Raw genomic sequence first — 23754 nt, forward strand, 5'->3', positions numbered from 1 at the left:
CTTTATGCGGCTACTAGTAGTTTGAACCCTGTTCCTTAGGTTTTGTGGGCAAGAGCCTTAACTGCTGAGCCATCTCTCCAGCCCCTGGGGCATGTTCTTTGACTTCAGTTGAGAAAGGCTGGGAAAGATGCTGACTTGCTGCCTCTTTTGCTCCCTAGGTTCTGCAGAGCAGCTGCTGAGTCCGGAGTGCTGGAAAGCAACTTTGCGAGCCTTGGGTTGCTGTGCCTCAACTGGCCAGCCGGGGGAAGCTCCTGTAGAGACCACTGTGCTTCAGAGAACTCCAGATGTTCTCTTGTCAGACAGACAGGTGTGTAGCTTTTGGTCTCTTGTCAGCTTTGTGTATTTCTTTTCCCTCAGTGCTTAAAAAAAAAAAAGAAAGAAAAATAAAACAAAACAAAACAGGGCTGGAGATATGGATTATCAGTTAAGGCATATGCCTGCAAAGCCTAAGGACCCAGATTTGATTTTCCAGGTCCCTTGTAAGCCAGATGCACATGGTGGTGCACTCGTCTGGAGTTTGCAGTGGCTGGAGGCCCTGGTGTGCCCATTCTCACTCATTCTCTCTTCCTCTGTTTCAAATAAATAAATAAACTGGATAAATAAAATTTAAAAAATTATAGCACATCTCAAAACATGTAAAAACTGTTTTTGTGTGTGTTATCTTTAAGAGCACTGCTGGCCCATGTCCCTTTTACTTGGGCTCCTTCTGTCTCATGCTTTAAGTCTGAATTTCTTCCCCATCTGACCAGGATGAGGCCAGCATTGCCCCTGTGTGAACCTTCCCTCTCCACCTCCACACATCTGATTCAGTGCTGAGACCACTGGATGGGTTTCCATGCCAGGTCCTACAGACCCCTCAGTTTTCCAGTTTTATCTGTCATGGGTTCACATAAGAACATATTTGTAGCCAGGTATGGTGGCACAGACCTATATTCGGAACAAACATTCTGGTAGCAATGGCAAGAGGACTGAGTTTGAGATCAGCCTGGCCTGTACCATGAGACTGCCTCAAAAAAGAAGCCAAAATAAGAGACAAAAAGGGGAAATTTTTTTTTTTTTTTTTTTTTTTTTGAGGTAGGGTCTCACTCTGGCTCAGGCTGACCTGGAATTCACTATGTAGTCTCAGGATGGCCTTGAACTCTTGGCGATCCTCCTACCTCTGCCTCCCGAGTGCTGGGATTAAAGGTGTGCGCCACCACGCCCGGCTAAAAAGGGGAAAATTTATTTGATACAAAAGTTCCACTGCTTTAAAGCTTAACCGTCACTGATTTATTTGCCACATGTTTCTTTTGTAACTCATGAAAAGTCAGAGGTCCGCATACTACCATCGCAGTCTATCATGGTGCTCTGCTAGGGGGCTGGGGTTGTGGCTGGATGGCAGGTGTTCACCTAGCACGTGTGGGGCCCTAGCTTTCATCCCCAGTGACCAAAGGGGTGAGAAAGACGAGGAAAGCTAAGGCCATGCTACAGTAGACCTTCAGGAAACAATTTTGATTGGTCTTATCTTCCAGGAAATAATGTGATTGGTCCTGTCTTCCAGGTAATGGAGACCATACAGTGGCTTTCAGATTTCTTTTATAAGCTTCGCTTATCCAATTCGGACTTTAAAAGCTTTGGTTTATTTTCAAAATGGAGTCCTTACATGGCTGATGTGAAGACTTTCTTAGACTATCTTGTAAAAAGGCTGATTGACTCAGAAATGGCCTCCTTGGCCCAAAATCCGTCTGCCAGCAGTAAATCAGGTAGTGTGTGTTGGGAGCAATGTGGAACAAAGCATTCTGTGGCTCATCAGAAGGAATTTGAATAGACACGTTAGCAGATTTATATCAAATGTCAGAGAGAGGAAGTAGAAAATATATGGTATAAGCATGAGCCCCTATACATGTCATACCTATTTTCATGACCCAGCGAATGTAGGACACTTGCTGCAGCTCGTCTCTGCCCCTCCCTGGTGGGGTGGGGTGGGGTGCACAGAGACAGGCCTCTATCCTGCTGCTGCTTCCTGTCACTTACCTAGTTTGGATAGAGTTCTGAACAGTAAGCATAAATCTTGGAAAAATGTATTCAATAAAATTATCCATGGCATTGTATTGTAGTAAAAGCTGCACTTACTCACTGCAGCAAATGAAAACACAGACATCCTTAGGTACACTGAGCATGCTGTTTCTGTGTCAATGCGGGTTTATGGGTGTCCAGATAATGAGTAGATTTCTGGTAAAACGTTTCTGAAGATACTGACAAGGCCAAGCTCATATCTTATTCCTTATCATGCTATTCCAGTGCTGAGGTCCCTGCATTCACTCATCATCCAGCTCTTCAAGCCTTGGATCCTGGTTTTAGAGGATGGTGACAGGTAAATAGTTTTTCAGATATTCAGATTTCTTGGAAAGTTATTTACTTAAAGTTCTGATGACTTTTGGTATAGTTCACAATTTCACAGATTTAACTTTTAATCTAGAGCCATATTTAAGTTAAGAAAATAGAAAACTCAAGACATTTTCTATTGATGAAATTTCTGGGTGATTAGTAATACTCTCTTGATATTCATTTTGGAACAAAATGGAGCATTCATTTCCAATTTTCCATAGAAAGGTAGTTGAATCATGCTTTGGTACTTAAAATAATAATAATAATAATAATAATAATAATAATAATAATAAAAACTAATGATGTTCTAAGGTTTTTCTTTTTTTTAAGTTTTTATTAAGGGATTTTCTTAAGTTTTGATAAGGTATCATTATAAATTACAACTATGATTTCTACTACCTCAGTTACTTACTGCCCTGGAATTAAGTTATCCACCAAATTGCTGGTTGGGAATGACCCTATAAACATAGCTCTGTAATTAAATGAAAGCATTGTTTCATGAGCTTTTAAAATATGTAGAGATACAGAGCTATAAAGTACATTGAATTGCTTAGTGAGTGTCTTTTCTGTAAAAGTATACAAACTAGGTGAACCTAGATTTATAAAAATTATAATATGGGTATGCATCACATTTTTACCAGATGTCTTTGGAAACATTAGTTTCATCCCAAGACCGAGAGAGATTGTGAGTGTCTTACCCAAGCTGCGCAGCTTGTCCAGGGCTCAGGTCTTTGTGTTAAGGTTCTCTGTTTTAACCTGTGTTGCTCCAAGAGCCTCTCGCAGAACATCTGAAAGGCTCTTGACCTTGGTTTTTGCTGGTCGATCCTTGTACAATGTGTACACTTCAGGATTGTGTAGAAACTGTGTATTGACTGACCACAGTGCCAGCTTGGGCTGTGTGTTGGTTTCCAAGAACTAATGGAACTTACTTTGATATTAAGCTTTCTAGACCCAGAAGTTGAAATCTTTATATAAATAATTTCTTTGTTTATTTATTATAATTTTGAGTTATCTTTTTGTTACATGGATTTAATTTCTTTTTATTTTTATGCTTTGGGAAGAGAAAACTTTTTGTTAAAGCTATCTTGAAGGTCTTTTTTTAAGATATTGGGTTGATAGGTGATTTATTTCCTTAATAGTATCTTTTGAAAGCCTCCACCTCTGTACTGGGGATTGCTTGTAATGCTGGGCCACTGAGCTGTATCCCCAACCCTCTAAGGATTATTTAGCTAGTGCACATATAGATCTTAATTACACTGTAATAAAGGATAGGATGGGGAAGAGGTAAAATGTTATACAGCTTGCCTCCAGGAATTGCAGCCCTTGAAGTGGTCTGTGTTTTAGACCACTTTATAATGCAGAGTTTTCTAGGACTTAGGTCAAATCTAGATTCTAATTCAGTCATGGGCATTTTCATTTTTAAACATATTTCTTGTCTTTAAAGTAGCCAACAGCGGTATTACCCCTGGCTAGAGAGTGACGCTGTGGTGGCCTCTAGCATCGTGCAGCTATTCACTGACTGTGTGCACTTACTGCATGAGAGTTTTAAAGGTAGGACAATGCCATGTGATGCCTTGTAACATTCATTTTTTCCCCCTAGGTCATTCTGTTAGTCTTTTGTCTGTGATTGCCTAGTTTAATTTTGTTTTAGTTGGTAGGCAAAGAAACTGTGACTGTAGAAAGTCCACTAGTACAATTATTTACTATTAAGTGTGTAACCTATTACCTTTTTTAGTGAGTTGCTGCAAATTTATCAGTTATGAATAATTTATATCTTCTGTTTAACATTGGCTCTCCTAGTTTTCTTAAAATTTATTTGAGAAACAGAGAGAGAGAGAGGGAAAAAGAGAGAGCATGGGTACACCAGGACCTCCAGCCACTGCAGACAAACTCCAGATGCATGTGCTACCTTGTACAGCTGGTTTACATGGGTCCTGGGGAATCGAACCTGGGTCCTTTGGCTTTGCAGGCAAGTGCCTTAATTGCTAAGCCATCTCTCCAGCCCTCTCCTTGTCCATCCACCTCCCCTATAGGGTTTTACTCTAGCTGAGGCTGAACTTTCACTGTGTAATCTCAGGGAGGCCTTGAACTCACAATGATCCTATCTCTGCCTCCCAAGTGCTGAGTTTAAAGGAATGTACTGTCACACCCAGATCTCTCATTCTCTCTCTTTTTGAGGAACTTCCTATTTCCCATAATGGCTGTACTAATTTATAACCTCCTCACTAGTAATAGGTAAGAGTTACCTTTTCTTTGTACCCTCTCCAACATTTATCTTTCATTTTTTTAAAAATAAGAGGTATTCTGGCAGATGTGAAGTGATACATTTTTAAAAATATATTTTATTTATTTATTGAGAGAGAGAGAAAGGGGCAGAGAGAGAGAGAGAATGAGCACAACAGGGCCTCCAGCCACTGCAAACAAACTTCAGATGTGTGCGCCACCTTGTGCATCTGGCTTATGTGGGTACTGGGAAATTGCACCTGTGTTCTTAGGCTTCACAGGCAAGCACCTTAACCACTAAGCCACCTCTCCAGCCCTGTGAAGTGATATTTAAATGTGATTTTATTTTATTTTGTTTTTGAGGTAGGGTCTCACTCTAGCCCAGGGTGACTGGGAACTCACTCTGTAGTTCCAGTCTGGCCTTGAATTTACAGTGATCCTCCTACCACTACTTTCCAAGTGTTGGGATTAAAAGGTGTGTGCCACCACACTGGCCTGGCTCATTGTGATTTTAATTTGCATCTCTGTAATGTTTAGTGATCTGAGCATTTCCTCAAACACTTTTTGGTCTTTTATGTTGTTACTATTGTTTTCACTGAGTCTCACTAGGCAACCTAGGCTAGCTCAGGTAGGCCTTGGCCTTACAGTCCTCCTTCCTTGTCTTCCTTATACCTGGAATTACAGGTACATACCACTACACCTGGTTCCTGTTGGTTATTTTGGTATTAATTTGTGTGTGTGTGAAAACTGTTTGGCACTCAGGAGATGGCTCAGCAGTTGAAGGCACTTGATTGCAAAGCTAACTGAATAGGTTTGATTCCCTAGTACCCACATAAAGCCAGATACACAATGTGAAAAATGTCTGAAATAATTCCTTTTGAGGAATATTGAATTCTCCCAAAGTGCTAAATGAAAGGAGCACAAAATGAGTGAGATTGAATACATGGGGAGGGCATTAGACCATAAGAGTGTATTTGAGTTAACAAGCCATGTATTTAGAAGGTGTGAAGAAAAACTGATTGCCCCTACTATCTCCCATGCATCCTCTGCTCATCCCAGCTATCCAAGTAGGGTAACCCAGCCTTTACTGTTAATCTGTCAGGGTGTCCCTCCCATGCAAAGGAAAATCTTTGAATCAATATTGAGGATCTTTGACCTTACTTTTTAATTCAAATTTGTGTTTCAGGTTAGCTGATATTTTTTTCTTTCCTACTTCTCATATTTTTATTTTTTTAAAGAAAACAAATGTTTCCATCTTTGCCTCTCTGTTTTCTTTTGCAACTCTAGACCAGCTGCTGCCAGGCGATGGAGGAGCCCTTCAGCTGCACCTCATGCACTATTGTGAAGCGTGCACGGCCCCCAAAATGCCAGAGTTCATTCTGTATGCTTTTCACAGTGCGTACCGGAAGCTCCCGTGGAAGGACCTGCACCCTGACCAGATGCTCATGGAAGCCTTCTTCAAGGTAAGCCATGAGTCCTTTGCCACCATTCCCACTTTGTCATAGCCTTAGAGAGCTCCACTTCTAGGAGTGAATGGCCTAGTCACTGGTTATTCTACACCAGGAGGGACTGCCACGTGGGTTGTGCAGATACACCTTGTTACCTCCATGGAAAGCAATAGACTATAAAAATCATGTCACTGTGTTTGTTCAAGAATAGTTGGTGGGCTGGAGAGATGGCTTAGCGGGTAAGCGCTTGCCTGTGAAGCCTAAGGACCCCGGTTTGAGGCTCGGTTCCCCAGGTCCCACGTTAGCCAGATGCACAAGGGGGCGCACACGTCTGGAGTTCATTTGCAGAGGCCGGAAGCCCTGGCGCGCCCATTCTCTCTCTCTCCCTCTATCTGTCTTTCTCTCTGTGTCTGTCGCTCTCAAAAAAAAAAAAAAAAAAAAAAAAAGAGTGGTTGGTAAACACCCAGTATGACATTCTTAAAACACAGAGAAAGACAACTTTGTCTTCAGTATATTGGTCATCCTATAGTTTTAGTAATGAAGTTGTGCAATTACCTATTTGTTGACTTGGTCTTGCTCAGTCTTGGCTGGGTTTTATACATATGCATTTTTTGTTGTTGTTGTTTTGAGGTAAGGCCTCACTCTAACCCAGGCTGACCTGGAATTCACTATATAGTCTCAGGCTGGTCTTGAACTCATGGCAGTTCTCCTACCTCTGCCTTCCAAGTGCTGCATCTAGCATACACAGTTTTCTAGGATAATGTCATTATAACTGTGTTGTTAAATATTCTGTGAAAGCAAAATTTGAATTATTACTCAGGCCATTAGTTTTGTTGAGCAGTTATGCAAGTGAATAATTAGATTATAGGAGATAAAATGCATTGCAACACCATCACCATAGACCTGAAACAACCTGAAAAAAGTGTGTGTGAGTGTGCAGTGGAAGCAGTAGTTACAGGTTCCTCAGTGTAACTTAAATATTGGTTAGGAGATCTTATTTGAGTAAGCCCTTCTAATCTTGCATCAGTGTATTTGCCTGTTATTCACTGGCTCATTTGTTGTCTCTGAGCTTAATGCCATACTTCCTCTTGAGCCAACTTAAGCGTGTAGTTGATTCAGATGTACAATTATTAATTACGAGTGGTAAAATGTTCTGGAGTGTTTGGTGCTTTTTGTGAAGCCTCAGGCAGTGTTGCTTTTGTCAGCCAGTCTTCTGTAGTTGAGCTCTAATGAAGGTGAAACTGTAGCTAGGTTTATTGTTTACTATTTAAAAAATATTCTTATTTATTTATTTATTTGCAAGGAGAGAGAGAGAGAGAGAGAGGTGCGCAAACCAAGTATTGTGGTATACACCTTTAAATCCAGGAGGCAGAGGTAGGGGGGTCATTGTGAGTTCTAGGCCAGAGTGAGTATCTGGTCATCCTGGGCTAGGATGAGACACTACCTCAGTAAGAGAGAGAGGTGGTGGTGGTGGGGGGGGCGGAAGAGGGCAAGCACATGGGTGCTCTAGGGCCTCTTGCTGTTGAAAATGAACTCCATATGCATGTACCACTTTGCATACCTGGCTTTACATGGGTACTGGGGAATTGAATCAAGGCTTTGCAGGTAGCACTTTGAACTTCTGAGCCATCCCCCCCACCAGCCCTGTAGCTAGATTTTATAGTTGAGGCAGGTGCTAGGTTGATATTTAATCACCATTATGAGCCCATGAGAAAAAGATAGCTTAAATATCTGTACAATAGCATTTTAACTAAGTGAGACGGTTGCCTTGTCAACGTAGTGAAGTAGTACAGCAGCCTGGCAAGGAATGATGTCGACTCTCTCCAGGGGTTTTGTTCTAAGGATAGATAGTCCTGACTTGCCTGGAAACTGGGAATCTTAACATTTTTGTGTCTTATTGGCATAACAAAATATAGCTTTTTGGTAAGGCTGATGATGAGGCTAGATAACTAATTATAAAAGAAGATGAATTATTTTGTAAGAGGAAGAGCATTAGCAGTTAGCATAATATAACACAGTAATGAGGAGTGAATCACCTAAATTACATCTATCATGATTTTGTAAGTAGAATAGAGCTTTTAGTATTCATCTGGAAAAGAAAAATTTATAGCTCAGCCATGTTTCATTTTAAACAAATTCAAAATATTGAAATAGTCTTATAAAATAGAACTTTAAGTTGGTTATATAGTTTATAGTATATCGTCCCCAAAGCCTTTCTTAATAGAATTTAAGCATTATGTTACGAAGATCAATTGTGTGGAGACATTTATAGCATAACATAACATTTTAATAATAGCATAAGTATTTATACTGTAGTGTAGTAGCTCTCCAAATGTGGGCTCAGAAACCAGCCTGAGCATCACCTGGGAACTTTCTGCTCCTCCTATACCTAGGAAATGAGCAGCTGCAGGACAGGCCAACAGCAAGCTGGGTTTTGATGGTCCTCTGGGTGGACGTGCATTGAAGCCTGCAAACAGCCGACTGGTAGAGCTTGCCTGTTCCAAATCGCCTGAGGTTTTGGCATACTCCTGCAGCTCTAGTAGCTGGGATGTCTACCCAGTTGAGGTTAGGAAAGTTCTCATATTTATTAGATTAGACAAGAAAATCCAAACAGGCAAGCTCAAATATATACACATGCTATACTACCAACCAGCCAGGCAAAGAATAGTGCAGTAGTGGCAAGCCAGTAGTGGGGGTGATGAACTACTTTCTCATTGGAGCTAAGGTCTGCTCCACCCCACATCTGGTACCTTAAGTATCCCCATGGCTGGGGAGAACATGGGCTCTGGTGGGGAAGCTACTTGCTGTTGTTTTGCTAAGATGGGCAGATGTGCCCATCAAATTGCTTTCTAAATAAGTAATGCTTATACCAACAAAGCTACTCTTAGCTTTGATCAAAGAACTTTTAAAATTTTTTTATTATTATTTATTTATTTGACAGAGGGAGAGAGTGGGGAGGCAGATAGAGAGAATGGGCACACCAGGGCCTTGTGCACCACCTTGTGCCTCTGGCTTATGTGGGTACTGGGGAATCGAACCTAGGTCCTTGGGCTTCACAAGCAAGTGCTTTAACCACCAAGCCATCTCTCCAGTCTTCAAAGAACTTTTTGAGGTGGGCAGCAGTGACTACAGAGATTCATAACTGGTGAAAATGCTAAGAATTAGGACTGTTGGAAGGCACAATAGTAAATGGGACATTTTTATCACTCCCTCAAGGCTCAGAGAACCTCATGGAAGAGAGGGCAGAAAGGGTAAGCATTAGAGGAAGGAGTGAGTGAGATGGGATGTTGTCTTCACAGGATGGCATGTCCATTGCATGCCTGAAGTCCTGCCCCTCCCTATGGTCTTATAGGCAGATATTGGTAACTAGGGGGGTGGGGATCACAAGCCCCTGCTCCTTGCAGAGTATCTGAAAGCAGTTAATGGTCAGTAGGGAAGGAGAGACATTTTCTAAAGGGATGTAGCTACTGGAAAGGAGCCCATACTCCTAAAAACAATCCCTCACCCCAGTTACTCTGGGCAACCCTAATGAAACAAGACCTTAAAATACAAGGGTGACTGTTTGGGAAGCCTGAGGAAAGCAACAGGAGCAGAAGGAGACTAGGAGGTGGTTCTGGGGGAGGTGAGTGTTGTACAATACACTACATACAAGTATTGTCATGTCATAGTGAAACCCATTGCTATGTATAATTAACATGCTAATAAAAAAAAAACAAGGAAAAAAAGCCCTCGTATACTGAGCCTGAAGGGAAGTTACCAGCAAATGAGTGGTATAGTTATTGGAAAGGAGCCTATACTCCTAAAAACAATCCCTTACCCTGGTTGCTCTGGGCAACCCTAATGAACCAAGACCTTAAAATACAAGGGGGACTGTTGTCAATCTCTGTGAGATGGGATAATGCATAATAAAATCTGGGGGAAAGTGCTTTTTTAAAAATATGATTTATAAGCCACTGGCTTATGTATGTTTTCAAGACATAACACATAGTATAAAGCAGTTTTCATTGATTTTCTTTTAGGTGGAACGAGGAAGCCCCAAGAGCTGTTTCTTATTTTTGGGGTCTGTACTGTGTGAAGTCAACTGGGTTAGTGTGCTCTCTGATGCCTGGAACCCCAACCCTCTCCCCGAAACCCGGAGCATGATCGTCTGCCTCCTTTTCATGATGATTTTACTGGCAAAGGAAGTTCAGCTAGTAGAACAAACAGTAAGTTTGGGAAGTCTGTGCTCAGCCTTGGCTGCTTAGCCCCTCACTTTTCCCTAGGTGATTTGTATGAGTCAGTGTGAATAGATGTTTGGCATATGAGCTGTGCTTTCAGTGAGATGCTCACTTAACTGGACAGCCCTTTGTCTAGTTCTAAATAATGAAGAGAATTTGACTGAATTAGAATGTATCAATCAAATTTTACTTTACACCTTAATAATTCATAGGTCAGTCTCCCATGTGCTTCTTGGAGGCAGTGTTGCCATGTGCCACATGCTCCTTTGAACACAGGGTTTTGAGTTCTTTTAGATCTCAACATTGATGTGCGTCTGCCATGACTGTGGTTATTGCTTTCAGCAGCGCCAGCTTGAGTAAGGTCGTAGCTGTTCTGTGCTTATGACAGGCTATCTTAGTGGTTATTACAGGCTATCCCCACAGACTAGGCAAAGACAGTTCTAGGTAAATGGAACTTAAAACAACCTGTGCTCCATTTATAGGATTCACCTTTACTTAGTCTCCTTGGACAGACAAGCTCACTCTCATGGCATCTTGTGGACATTGTGTCATACCAGAGTGTGCTGAGTTATTTCAGCAGTCACTACCCGCCGTCCATCATCCTGGCCAAAGAGTCTTCTGCTGAACTAATTGTGAAGCTCCTCAAAGTGTCTGCGGGACTTTCTGTTCCTACGGATGGCCAGAAACATGTTGTAAGTTGGGAGTATAGTTTCTGAGGTGGGGTGGAGAGCGGAAGGGTGGGGAGATGGGTTCTTAGGGACTGGGAGCATTATATGCATTACAAGGGGTGGTCTTGAACGTGCTGCCTGCTCAGCGGAGGAAGCTAGGGGAAAGGTGCATCATTGTACACTCATATTGGTCTCTTGGGTCCTTTGGTTTGATTTGTCTTGTGTGGCAACCTTCATTTATTAATAGTGCCACATGGTGGTCAGAGGTCAGAGGGGTGAGCATGAGGGGGCCGGCTTGTCATAGGCAACAGAGAGGGCGATGAACATGAGCTAAAGACCTGACAAGCCTAGAACCCACCTTGCTGCCATTCTTACCATGGAAAGGGCCCTTAGCTTCATCTTCTCAGCTGGTAATTTCTTCCTCAAAGTAGTGTAAGGATTGACTTAGATAATGATTGTGGAAGTTTTTGGAAAACTTTTTCACAAATCATCAGGGCTTCGTTAATGTCATTATTAATGAGGTTTTCTGGAATCTGGAAGAACATGAATTTTAGTTTCAGTGTTCTCATGGGTTCGTGTATCTCAGCCAAGGGGTCCTGGGCCACTGGTCAGTTTTCTGCCCAGGTGTTCAGGTTGGGCCCGTGCTCCCAGGGAGTCCTCAGTTGGCACTCCTGCTTGCCCAGATTCACTTGAATGATCATTGTTTTTTTTGTTAGGATGTTGTTCCAAAGTGCCAAGCTTTCACCCACCAGATGGTTCATTTCCTCAGCACCTTGGAACAGAATGGAAAAATCACCTTCGCCGTCCTAGAACAGGAAATGTCAAAGCTCTTAGATGATATCATTGTCTTCAACCCACCTGGTAAGTGATCGCTGGAAGCCGTATGTTCATGCTGTCAGTGAAGTCTTTGTGGGTGTTAGGCATTGTGAGATGAAGAAGATGGGGCAAGAGCACATAGTCAAGCTCTTTGGATAGCAGGACACTCAGCCTTGGAAGGAGGAAGGAGTATTAAAACTTGGGAGGTAGCCGGGCGTGGTGGCGCATGCCTTTAATCCCAGCACTCGGGAGGCAGAGGTAGGAGGATTGCCATAAGTTCGAGGCCACCCTGAGACTTCATAGTGAATTCCAGGTCAGCCTGGGCTACAGTGAGACCCTACCTCAGAAAACCAAAAAAAAAAAAAAACAAAAACTTGGGAGGTGACCTGGAGTGAGGGTCAAGCTGGACCAGCACATTGAGTGATTTAGGAGGTGACAGCAGACTTTTCAGGAAGCAGTTTTCATGGGAGGTTAGTTCTTCACTAAATGAGCACTTCAGAATCATCTGTAGGCTTGTCATGACATCTTATTATAGAACTTATTGTTGGGAGTTCAGTGGAGTAATGTCCTGCCAGCTGCCCTTCCTGCTGAAAACAACTAAGAATGGATAAAATATTTTTAAGAACCAGAAATTAACTTACTAATACAGTGGCAAAAAGGTAAGGAAATCTGAGGTCGGAAACAAAGTGCAAGAAAACCCCATAAAGGCAGATGCTAGTTCTCACCCTGAACTTCTTGGGATGCTGGTGGAAGGCGGGGTATGAGTACAGAGCCTGTCTGAGGTGGGCGCCTAAAGGAGGGCCCATGTGTAAGCCCTAGGGAGACACCTTTATTGTTAGAGGTAAATACACTCCTCTGAGGAGAGCAAAGGCAGCTATCTGTTTGGGCTGTGGTATTTTGCCAGATGTGTGGCAGGAATCTATGTTGAAAATTGGTAAGTATGTGCTGGCCCTCCTGTTGTTGAAGCAAGAATTCATACTACCTACATGGTCTGAAATAAGGGGGTGGGGAGAAAAGTCAACAGAGTTTTTGTGTGTGACTGTTAACACCTCGGAAAGGACATTCTACAATGAATTGGAAAAGTAATAGCATCAGCTGTGGTTTTTAGGGACATGTTTGTTGTCCCTGTTGTTGATGAGCAAGAAGGGGAGAGGCATGCCAGGCTCTGTTACAAGATTCCCTACTGTTGTTTGTCCCCATGAGTCATAATTAAAAGGTAAATCAAAGTTGTTATCGCTCTTCCTTTGTGATAAAGTTTTTATTACCAAGAGTATTTATACTCAGAGACATACATAGAAACATGCCCATGCAGTTATTATCTCTTTAACTTTTTTAAGTTCTTGCTTGATAAATAGTTCTTGTAGTAGCATTAACCTTCTTAGTCTATTTCATACTTTCTAAGTAAGTTTATTTTGAGGAGGATAATAAGTAAGTCTCCCAATTTATTACCATTCCCATGGACTAAGTCCTGTGGTGAGAAACCTTCAGTTCTAGTCTACTACAGAAAACAAAAAAATAAAGTAACATACAATACCTAACTCAAGGGAACTAGAAATAGTTGGCAAAAATTATGATTTGTTCTCTTAGTAAAACCTGATTTCTGTGTTTGAAAGTGAGGGATTCCAGACTAGGAATATGGCTCAGTGGTTAAAGGCTTATAAAGTCTGCTAGGCTGGATTCAATTCCTGAGCCATCCATTAAGCAAGCAAGAGGCCCTGGCATGTGTACATATGTGTGTATAAGTAAATAAAAAAATTCTTTTGAAAATAAAGAAGTCAGTCTTAGTGACCATTTCTGATGCAGAGCAGTTGCCTTGTAAAATTTGCTCACTTTTTTGGATGTTATTCTCTTTTCACTTTTTTCTTTTTGGAAAAACTCATATTACCAGTCTGGCAACTTCTTTAAAAGCCAAAGACTGAAAAGATGCTATTAGGAACCTTTAAAAATGTTTTCAAGAGGGTGGGGAGATGGCTTCATGGGTAAAGTGGTTGCCACAGAAACGTGAGGACCTGAGGTCCTGTCCCAGCACTCATGTACAAGCCAGGCCTGGTGGTGCCAGCGCTGGGAAGGAGGGGAAAAGAGGATCTCCTGGCTTTGCTTTGTTGATCCTTTGATCACATTCCTATCCCTGTGGCAGCAGCCTGAGTACACGTCTACTTCCCTTTAGACATGGACAGCCAGACCCGACACATGGCCCTCAGCAGCCTCTTTATGGAAGTGCTAATGATGATGAACAATGCGACCATCCCCACGGCAGAGTTCCTCCGAGGCAGTGTCCGGACCTGGATTAGCCAAAATGTGCATGGGCTGGTGGTGCTGCCTCTTCTGACAGCAGCCTGCCAGAGCCTGGCTTCCGTGCGCCACATGGCAGAGACTACAGAAGCCTGCATCACCGCATACTTCAAGGAAAGTAAGAGGACATATCTTCCATTATCATTGCATTTGTCACTCCCAGGAAACCTTGTCCTCAGGGGCTGTCTTTCTAGATGCTTCCCAATGTAATGGCTATACCAGTCTTAACGTTTGATGCTTTAGGGGTGTGTGTGTGTGTACATATATGCTTCAGTAATGTAATTTGTATATTATTACTGTTTTGCACTTAGAATTAGTACTGTGGCCCATGTCTTTTGCTACAGTCATACTCTTCAAGGGAGAAAAGCTTAGTGTGACAGAGCAACCCTGTTATCAGAACAAAGGTATAGTTTACAAAACGTGCTGTGAACAGACTCTATAGATTATCATCTGCTATGTTAGTTACTCCATCTTGGGTCACTTTTGGTGAGATGAGTTTTCATAGAAATCTTATTGCATTAAGTCATAATTTTTATTTTATTTTATTTATGACACAGAGAGAAACACAAAGAGAGAATGGGCGTTCCAGGGCCGCTAGCCACTGCAAATGAACTTCAGATGCATGTGGCACTTTGTGTATCTGCTTTATGTGGGTACTGGCAATCGGTCCTTAGGCCCTACCTCAAAAAAAGTAAAAACTCTTAGATCATAATTTGAATGGTCATAATTTGAAGAGAAAGTGACTTATAGGTACACAGCCTTGTTCTGATTTCTTAACCCTCCCTAGTCCAGTAGCTGTTGGCATGGGGTCTTTGGAGCTTGAGGGCCAGGGTACCCTTCACTTTCTGAGCTCTGGCACTGACCGGTGTGAGGCAAATTGTCTTGTATGAAGCTAAGGTGAAAACAGTCATTAGAGTTGTTATGGACTCACTTATGACTCAGTTTTCTCTTCTTTTCTTAGGTCCCCTCAATCAAAATTTAGGATGGGGACCCATTCTGGTGTCCCTTCAGGTTCCCGAGCTTACCATGGAAGAGTTTCTGCAAGAGTGTCTGGCCCTGGGCAGTTATTTGACTCTTTACGTCTACCTGCTGCAGTGTTTAAACAGTGAGCAAACCCTCAGGAACGAGATGAAAGTGCTGCTCATCCTTAGCAAGTGGTTGGAGCAGGTGTACCCAAGGTATGGGGCTGCGGCGCTTTATCCACTTGGTTGTGGCTTACTTGGACTTGAGGGTTAGGTAAGTAAGTGTTTAAGGGCTCAGAGCCCAGGGCCACATAAAAGTCAGCTGCGGCTTTCTGGTGCAGTGCAAAGATCATTGCTTTGACAAAGTAATTATTTCCTGACATGAGTATTTTGAAGCCCTGAACTTCAGCTTTCTTTTCTTTAATATTTTATTTTTATTTATGTGTTTATGAGAGAGGGAAAGAGAATGAGAATGGGTGCAACAGAGCCTCTCGCCACTGCACATGGACTCCAGATGCATGTGTTACCATGTACATCTGGCTTACATGGGTACTAGGACTTGGTCCTCAGGCTTTGCAGGCAAACACCTGGACTGCTAAGCTATCTCTTCAGCCCTAAACTTCAACTTTCTTGTGAAGAGAGAAGATTAAGTGCAAAACAACAATAACAAAAAAACCCATAAATCCCAGTGTCTGACATGTAATGACTGTTCTATAAATGGGAGCCATTGCAGTCTCATTATTTTATTCACCTTTTCCTAGCTTATGTTAGCCTAGGGTTTTTCAAGCACTGTCTGTCTCCTTTCCTTAAAATCTGGGTGTGACTTTCGGTAAGTGGGAGTGAAAAGCCACCTCTCATTTCATTGCCCGGTCCCTTTGCAGCTCTGCACAGGAAGAGGCGAAGCTGTTTCTGTGGTGGCACCAGGTCCTGCAGCTGTCCCTCATTCAGATGGAGCAGAACGACTCAGTCCTGACGGAGGCCGTCGTTCACATCCTGCTCATGCTGCAGAGCAGGCAGAGCCTGGTGGCGGAGGAGAGGCTTAGCTCCGGAATTCTGGGGGCTATTGGGTTGGGCCGGAAGTCGCCCTTGTCTAATAGGTGAGGAAACACTGATGGCTGGAGACAGTGTGCTGCCGAAGACTTTGATTAGGATGGAGGTTTTCCTTCCTGCTACAGCTTTATATTCTATTGCATGTTTGTCTCTCCGCTTAAAAACAACTTTATTTAAAATATTACCTTTTGTTGTGTCTGACTTTGTAGCCTGACTGCTAGTTGATTTCTTTCTGGCTTTGAGACAATGATGGTGTGAGGTTAGGTTAAAATGGCTGGCCCTCTTCTGCATTGAGCTGCATGAGCTCAGTGTAGTGAACTGTTACCTTAGCAAGATAGGTTAAGAAGTAAAAGAAACAAGTCCCGGTTTTGTGGTTTAAAACCACAAGGCATGAAAGAAGTTGCCATTAGCCTCTCACCTCTCTAAGAACACTTAACTGCACCATGGCTTTCTTTGCCTGCTAAGCACACCTTCTCCACTGAGCTACACTCTAGCCCGCATCACAGTTTCCAAATTCTTGTTGGTGTAGAACAGAAGTCTCCCTCACACCGACACTTGCATTCTTGTGAGGTACCCGTGGAGCTATGTAACCCTTGGAGCTCCCCCTTCCAGGCCAGTTAACTGAGCTGCTATGTTTATGGTAGCGGGTGCCAGGGCTCTGTAATTTGGCTTATACAATTTTCTTGAATCCTGTGCTTTTTTTTTTTAAACTTATTAGTTGTGGTAAAATATGCACAGGTTAAAATTTACTGTGGTAACCATCTTAATGTATAATTCAATGACATTTAGACATTCACAGTATTGCTGCATCCATCATTAGTTCCAGGACATCTTCATCCCCCAAGTGGAAGCCCTATATCCACCAAACAGTTGCCTCCCTTTCCTCCTTCTTCTGGTTTCTGGCAGCCCTCCACTGACTTCATATATCAAATCCTACTGAGGACATTCATAAAAACGTGACCTCTGGTGTCTGCTCTCCCAGCATAAAGCTTTCTCAGTTCATTTGTCCCATGGCATGTGTCAGTAGGTGTTCATCCTTTATTTGTGTTAATTATACTGCTGCAGTCCCAATCGCCACGCTCATGCCTGCTAGGCAGGTGCTTCACCTCTGAGCTCCATCTCAGCCCTTCTCTCCTTCATACCACTGAATCTACCACATTTGTTTATCTGGTCATCAGCTGATGGACGTTGGGCTTGTTTCAGCCTTTGTTCCTGTTATGGATAATGTTACTGTGAACCTTCTTGAACATCTGTTTTCAGTTAGCAGGAACGGAAGTGCTGGGTCTTGTGGTAAATTGCTTCTACTTACTGAGGAAGAGCCACATTGTTTTCACTAGTGCCTATGCTGTATATTTCTAACAGTATATGATGGTTCTGCATTGCCAGCTGTTCTTAAGTCTGAATAGGCACACTTTGTATGGGTAATAGTAATGGAAGGAATGGTTAAAGTAACCTCAGTATATTAAAAGTTTTCCTGAAGAGGCTAACTACATAGCTGATGTGGAAATGGATTTATATCATTCTTTTAAGCAGCAAATAGAATATTTATTTTATTTATTTATTTTTGTACCCCCCCTTTTTTTTCTCAAGGTAGGGTTTCACTCCAGCTCAGGCTGACCTGGAATTCACTATGTAGTCTCAGGGTGTCCTTGAACTCACAGTGATCCTCCTACCTCTGCCTCCCTAATGCTGGGATTAAAGGCATGCACCACCATGCCCAGCTAGGATGTTTATTTTGTCACTCACTCCTGACCTCTTGCTGACACCCAAGGTTCCGTGTGGTTGCTCGAGGCATGGCCGCCTTCCTTTCGGTGCAGATGCCCACAGAAGACCAGATTCGCCTGAAGCCCAGCTCCGAATTCCATCTGACTCCAAAAGCTCAGCAGGTCAGTAACACAGCCATTGGGGTGGAAGTTTTCCAGCGTGTCTTCCGTGGAAGGGGAGGTGGTAGTGTAGCCGCAGCCACTGTGGCACCGGTGCCCTTGGGTACGCTCACCTGTTGGGAAATGGGTATGTGTGCCCGGCCAGAGTTTGAACAAGGGTTTGTAAGTGTTGGCTCAGAGCACTGTCACTGTCATTGTAGAAGAAACCAGGCTGAAGCAAGCTGGCCCAGGGTTGGATCTGGTCCCGATTATTGTGATACTGGGGCTGGTGCTGTCACAGAGGATAGCTCAGTTGACATGGGTGACAGTCTGCCAAGGTGTCCCTTGGTCTCTAAGCAGTTCTGTGAGGCTGAAGGATACCTTTGTCAGCTGACACCTACAGTACCCCACACTGACAGAGCAGTAGCCTTGAGAAGTTGCAGTGCTCTTTAAAACCGTGGACAGCTGCCGGTGGTGGTCACATTCCCGTAATGGGGGTGCTCACCTGTGAGGCGAGCTGCTCTTGTATGCTTGCTACATGTTACTCTCTGCTCTGAGCCATAGTTCCTTTCATGCTTGTGAGTTAAAGTGTTAACCCACCCATCCTCCTAATAGCTCTCAAGGAGTGATCACCATCCAGGTCCTGTGGATGAGGAAATTGGGGGGCGTGGGGGGCAGCTAGGTAATCTGTGGTGTTGAGGTGGGGTTCACACTGGCGTCTGGCCCAGGCTGCCTCCACTCTCCACTGTGTAGAATGCCTCTGGGTGCTCCGTGCTCAGACAGCTGTGCTCCTGTGCAGCTCGGTACAGTCTGGGCCAGCGCACTTAGGGTTGAGAGGGAGTCAGGCAATACAGAGGCCGGGTTCTTCGTAGTCATACCAGTGTATGACACACCTGGTACTTGTCACCCACTGTCTTAGAGGAGTACTTAGATGAGCCTCCTGTGGGCAGATTGGGAGGTCCAAGAGCTTCAGTTTGTGGTGTATTTGAGGAGTCCTCCAGTCTCCTGTGGTCTGACACCTGGAGCATCATGAGCTGCTTTAACTAGGGCCATGGGTCACATGGACCTCTTCCATTAGATTCAAAATGATGACTTCCTATACAGCCCTTGCATACTTGCTATTAGGGTTTTCAGACTTCAAAGGGCCATCTTTTTATAAAATGCCTCATCTTAGGCCAATAGGCACAGAATATCATTTGGGGACTAAAATTTCAAAAACAGAAGATGGTGCTGGACAGATGGTTTCATGGTTTTAAGGTGCTTGTCTGCAAAGGCAAAGGTTCGATTCTTTGTATTCACATAAGCCAGATGCACAAGGTGGCACATATATCTGGAGTTTGCAGCAGCTGCAGGCCCTGCCTGACACACCCATTATATCTATCTGCTTCTCTCTCTCCCTAATAAATAAAAATAAAAATAGATTAAAAAGTTATAACAACAAAAGGTGAGAAGAGTCACTATGGTTCTTCGAGTGCCTGCCCCCCATGGGTTCCTGTTTTTAGACTAAACCCTGTACCTGGGGCTCTTAATTTCGTTCCAGAATTCCTTGATTTTTATTTTCAACCCTAAATTTTGCTTATGATCTGCCTGATAGTTTCTTTCTCTTTTTTTTTGCTCTTATTTATTTATTTTTTGATAGTTTATTTCTAAGCTCTAGATTATTTACCATCTAAACACGAAATCAGCAAAACTCATCTATCTATCTATCTATCTATCTATCTATCTATCTATCTATCTAGTTTTTATTTTGTTTTTCAAGGTTAGGGTTTTGCCCTGGCCCAGGCTGACCTGGAAATCACTATGTAGTCTCAGGGTAGCCTCAAACTCACTGCGATCCTCTTACCTCTGCCTCCTGAGTGCTGGCTTAATATATATTCTTTAGTGTTGGGAGTGCATTCCATGTGGGGGTGGGGGTGCCCTGGGGAAGTACATCTTCAAGATCCTGCAGGTGGGTGCACCAAGCCCTTGGGAAACATAGCTCCCTCCTCCAGGACTGCTGTTGGGTGTTCATTTTCTCTATGTTCTGTCTCTTTTCCTTCTCTTTGCCTGCAATTAGAGAAGGAAAACTTAAAAGTTATAGAGCCAAAGAATATTTTTATTTTTCCTTTAAATGTGAGTGTAGGACTATTTTTTTCCCTTCCTTTGCCATATGTCATATGGAATTGGGATGAACTTGACCTGTGTGCCTTATGTATGTGGGTTTATTACACCTAGCCACTGATTTTGTTTAGACTTTAAGTCACCTGGGCTGGAGAGAAGGCTCAGCAGTTAAGGAAATTGCCTGCAAAGCCTAATGACCTGTGTTCCATTCCCCAGTCCCTACCTAAAACCAGATGCACAAAGTGGCACATACATCTGGAGGTTGTCTGGAGCCTCTGGAGGCCCTGGCATGCCCATTCATTCTCTGATTCTCTCTGTCAGGCCTGGTGGCACATGCCTTTAATCCTACCACTCAAGAGGCTGAGGTAGGAGGATCGCTGTGAGACTACATAGTGATTTCCAGGCCAGCCTGGGCTACAGTGAGGCCCTACCTTGAAAAAACAAAACAAAAAAAAAAACCAACCAAAAATAAAAAAGATAAGACTTTCACTCACCTGTGAGCAAACCCAACATCCAGGTACACAACTTTCGCTGTAGAGATGGAGCTAGTGCCTGTAGCTGCCTCCTGGGCTCTGAGAAAAGAGGGAGTGGGTGATTTGGTTGGGAGGGCCCAGGGAGCACAGGGGCAAGATGGGCAGGGAAAGGGTTGGCAGTAACAGCATCCTGGCTGCTGCAGTGGCTCTTGACAAGGAAGGGTTGAGAAGTAACAGCACAAAAGTGGAAAGGCTGCAAAGGCAGAGACATTTATGCTACAGCCTCCTGGTTGTGTTACTCAGCCTGCCCTTCAGACTGCTACCTCTGGTCCTGTGGGCCCCCTTTCCTGAGGCTCCTATGATGTGTGCCCATGAGGCTAATGCTCCTGTGATGTGTGCCCATGAGGCTAATGCTCCTGTGACGTGTGCCCATGAGGCTAATGCTCCTGTGATGTGTGCCCATGAGGTTAACGCTCTAGTCTTCATGTCTTTTAGGCGCTGGCTGCTCTTGAATCCATGCCACTGAGTAAGCAGTACATCGAATACCAGGATCAGATATTGCAAGCTGCTCAGTTTATAAGACATCCTGGCCATTGCCTCCAAGATGGGAAAAGCTTCCTGGCTCTCCTTGTGAACTGTCTCTATCCAGAGGTGCATTATCTAGACAACATACGGTAGTGATTGGAGAAAGCCTGTTGCTGTTTATGTTTACATTAATTTAGCTGTTGCACAAATTCCTGCACTCAGTTTCACTGTAGATCCCAGTTCTGCCAGGAAGTAGTTGATTGCAGGGTGGCATTAGATAGTTATGGTGTGTGTGTGTGTGTGTGTGTGTGTGTGTGTGTGTGTGTGTATTTTGCCTTGAAGGGTGTTTATGTTCTTCCACAAGTGAAAAGTGAAATGAGGTTCCACTTGAGTACAGAACCACTTACAGTTGCCAAATGCCCCATCACCTCCCAAGACCTCCAGATGGAGAACTTGATATGCCTCCACCTCTGTCTTCCTGGTTTTGTCTAAATGACAAGACTCCTATATGAGTTCTGGCTGCTTTGAGAGTCATTAGAGCTCTCTTTTTTGACTCACCTGTGCTCTTGCGATGTAAACAAAAGTCAGTTTTGAGAAATTCTGCATTTCTCATGTGAAGAAAAACACCAGCTTGAAAGTATTGATTTTCCTCTCAGAAGGGAGATTAAAGGGCTGGATTAAGCCAGGAGTGGGGCATACCTCTAATCCACACACTCAGGAAGCAGAGCCAAGAGCATCACAAGTTTGAAGCCAGTGTGGGGCTACATATCAAGACCCATCTCAAATAAAACAAAAAAAGAAGCTGAGTGTTACAGTGACTGGTGCGGAAGATGTGACCACTTTATTTTGGTGATAGTGGACAGCCGAGATGACGACACATCTTTTCCAGCTACATGTTCTTGTGGAGGAGCTCCCGTTGGAAGTGGGGTGCCTGTCTGGGGCACTGTGACAAACATGCTGTGTACAGATGGGACTTCTTAGACCTCGGTGGTGAGAGTGCAGACAAGGCTGTCTCTGTAGTTGCTAGAGCCCCCTGTACCTTGGGTCCTGTTATTCACATCACTTCCTTGGGCCCATCAGTGTGAAAGTTAGCAGTTCTTACTAGGTTGAGGTTTGCTTTTTGGCCCCATTGCCAAGAGGAAGATGGGACTGTTCTCCATTCCCACATAGACTTGGATGAGCCTCTCAGACCTGCTGTTACACTTGTCCATGGAAACTGGGCCAATTCAGGAGGAATTGCTGAAATTTGGCTTTTAATTTTTTTTTTTGTGAGTAGGTGTGTGCCTTCTGTACTGTTGAAAGTTTATCCATTACCAAGCTTGCTGCCTTGTTCTGTCTACATCTTGCTCACGCTGTTTTCCTCAGGAGTTAGAAATTTCTCTTCTGCCAACACATGAGTAATTCTCAAATGACACAAAAAGGATTTTGATTGCCTGGCTTATCTAGTCTTTGTTTACTGGTTGCCTGTGGCCCAAGGATATCTACCCAAAAATCTCTTAACAGCTTTCAGTAGAGATGGGGATATGTAGCTAACACAATGCTAACCTTTCCCCACTGTCCTTTTGGATTGCTTCTTTCACACTAGTGAGTCTACAGGAATTCAACTGGGCAGGGCAATTCTGCCTCACCAACAGTCCTTGGGGCTCTAATAAAGAACACCCCTGTTCAAGGGCCACAAAGTCTCATCTCACTGGGACATATCTCAGTTTTTACTTCTTTCCACTTTTGAAATCTTTCATCTTCATGTTGTGTGTACCAGAAAATCTTAGCAGCTATAGACATTTGAATTGGCTGATTTGGCAGCAGTGAGTGTATGACAGAAAATCTTTTGTATGTTGTTTTCTTTGAGGAGAATGAAATTACCAGTATCCTAGAATGTGAAATTTTTGAATGATAGTATGTACATTTTAAAGAAAATTATGATTAATCTGTTAATTTTTGAAAGTTTATAATATTTATAATGTATCTGGTCTGTAAAAAAAATTGTAAACAATAAAATCAATCTTTGGTGTAACCAGTATGAATCTGAATTATATGGATCCCACACTAACTGTAAGGTACTTCCTTGTTAAGAGTGGTGAAGAGTTTGGCTTGATATCTTCTAACTTAGTTGGCATTGTAGCCTGGTTTTCAGCAGGGCCAATTAAAGGGCTTCTTTCTTCACTTCTTCATGATTGACATCAGAGCTCCTCACCTCACAGATTCCTGTGAGGAGTTCTGGGCTATGTGCTTTAAAGATACCGAGACAGTTCAGGACAAGGCAAAGCAAAGAAGGGAAGGCTGCAGAGAGGCTGATCTGCCTGCTGCTTGAATGTTAACCACCCCGTGCTTGGAAAGCTGTTAACCTCCTGAGAGCACAGGGTCACGGTATCAGATGAATGAGTGCTTCGAGTCCATTTTGACATCAAGAAAATCCAAAGCCTGCTTGAGGGCTGTATAGTGTGGAAGGTGGACCACTGCGTGTTCTATACCTTTCTGCACAGGGGCTGTATTAGTTGGGTTCTCTAGAGGAACAGAACTGCTAGAATGAATTATTTCAAAAAGGGAATTTATTGGATTAGCTTACAGTAGTCCAATAGCAGCTGCAGGCCTGAGAATCATGGAACCTGGTAGCTGCTCAGTCCACGTGGCCAGATGCCTCAGAAGTCCCGACCCGGCACTGCAGATGGTGCCAGAAAGCCTGGAGGCTTCCTGAGGAGCTGCTGGGTTTCGATCCACGCGGGTCTTCAGTTGATGCTGGTCTTCGGTCTG

The 23754-nt window shown here is 43.3% G+C and overlaps 1 protein-coding gene across 4 annotated transcripts in view; it reads left to right on the forward strand.

The window, feature by feature from the left end:
• Epg5 (ectopic P-granules autophagy protein 5 homolog) overlaps window positions 1-23017 on the forward strand; it is a 131242-nt gene extending 108225 nt beyond the window's left edge. The window contains exons 32-44 of one of the 4 annotated variants that reach the window (XM_045142858.1): window positions 159-307; window positions 1541-1745; window positions 2281-2353; window positions 3812-3918; window positions 5878-6053; window positions 10058-10243; window positions 10738-10947; window positions 11640-11784; window positions 13907-14149; window positions 14993-15209; window positions 15875-16090; window positions 17815-17929; window positions 20974-23017. In XM_045142858.1, the coding sequence (XP_044998793.1) occupies window positions 159-307; window positions 1541-1745; window positions 2281-2353; window positions 3812-3918; window positions 5878-6053; window positions 10058-10243; window positions 10738-10947; window positions 11640-11784; window positions 13907-14149; window positions 14993-15209; window positions 15875-16090; window positions 17815-17929; window positions 20974-21156 (2225 nt within the window). In that variant the 3' untranslated portion in view covers window positions 21157-23017. The remainder of the gene's footprint in view (window positions 1-158; window positions 308-1540; window positions 1746-2280; window positions 2354-3811; window positions 3919-5877; window positions 6054-10057; window positions 10244-10737; window positions 10948-11639; window positions 11785-13906; window positions 14150-14992; window positions 15210-15874; window positions 16091-17814; window positions 17930-20973) is intronic. The other 3 variants (XM_045142859.1, XM_004656818.2, XM_045142860.1) reach the window with 3 other exon arrangements.
• Window positions 23018-23754: the final 737 nt, after the last annotated feature.

The sequence above is a fragment of the Jaculus jaculus genome, chromosome 2 (genome assembly GCF_020740685.1).
Source record: "Jaculus jaculus isolate mJacJac1 chromosome 2, mJacJac1.mat.Y.cur, whole genome shotgun sequence".
NCBI lineage: Eukaryota > Metazoa > Chordata > Mammalia > Rodentia > Dipodidae > Jaculus > Jaculus jaculus.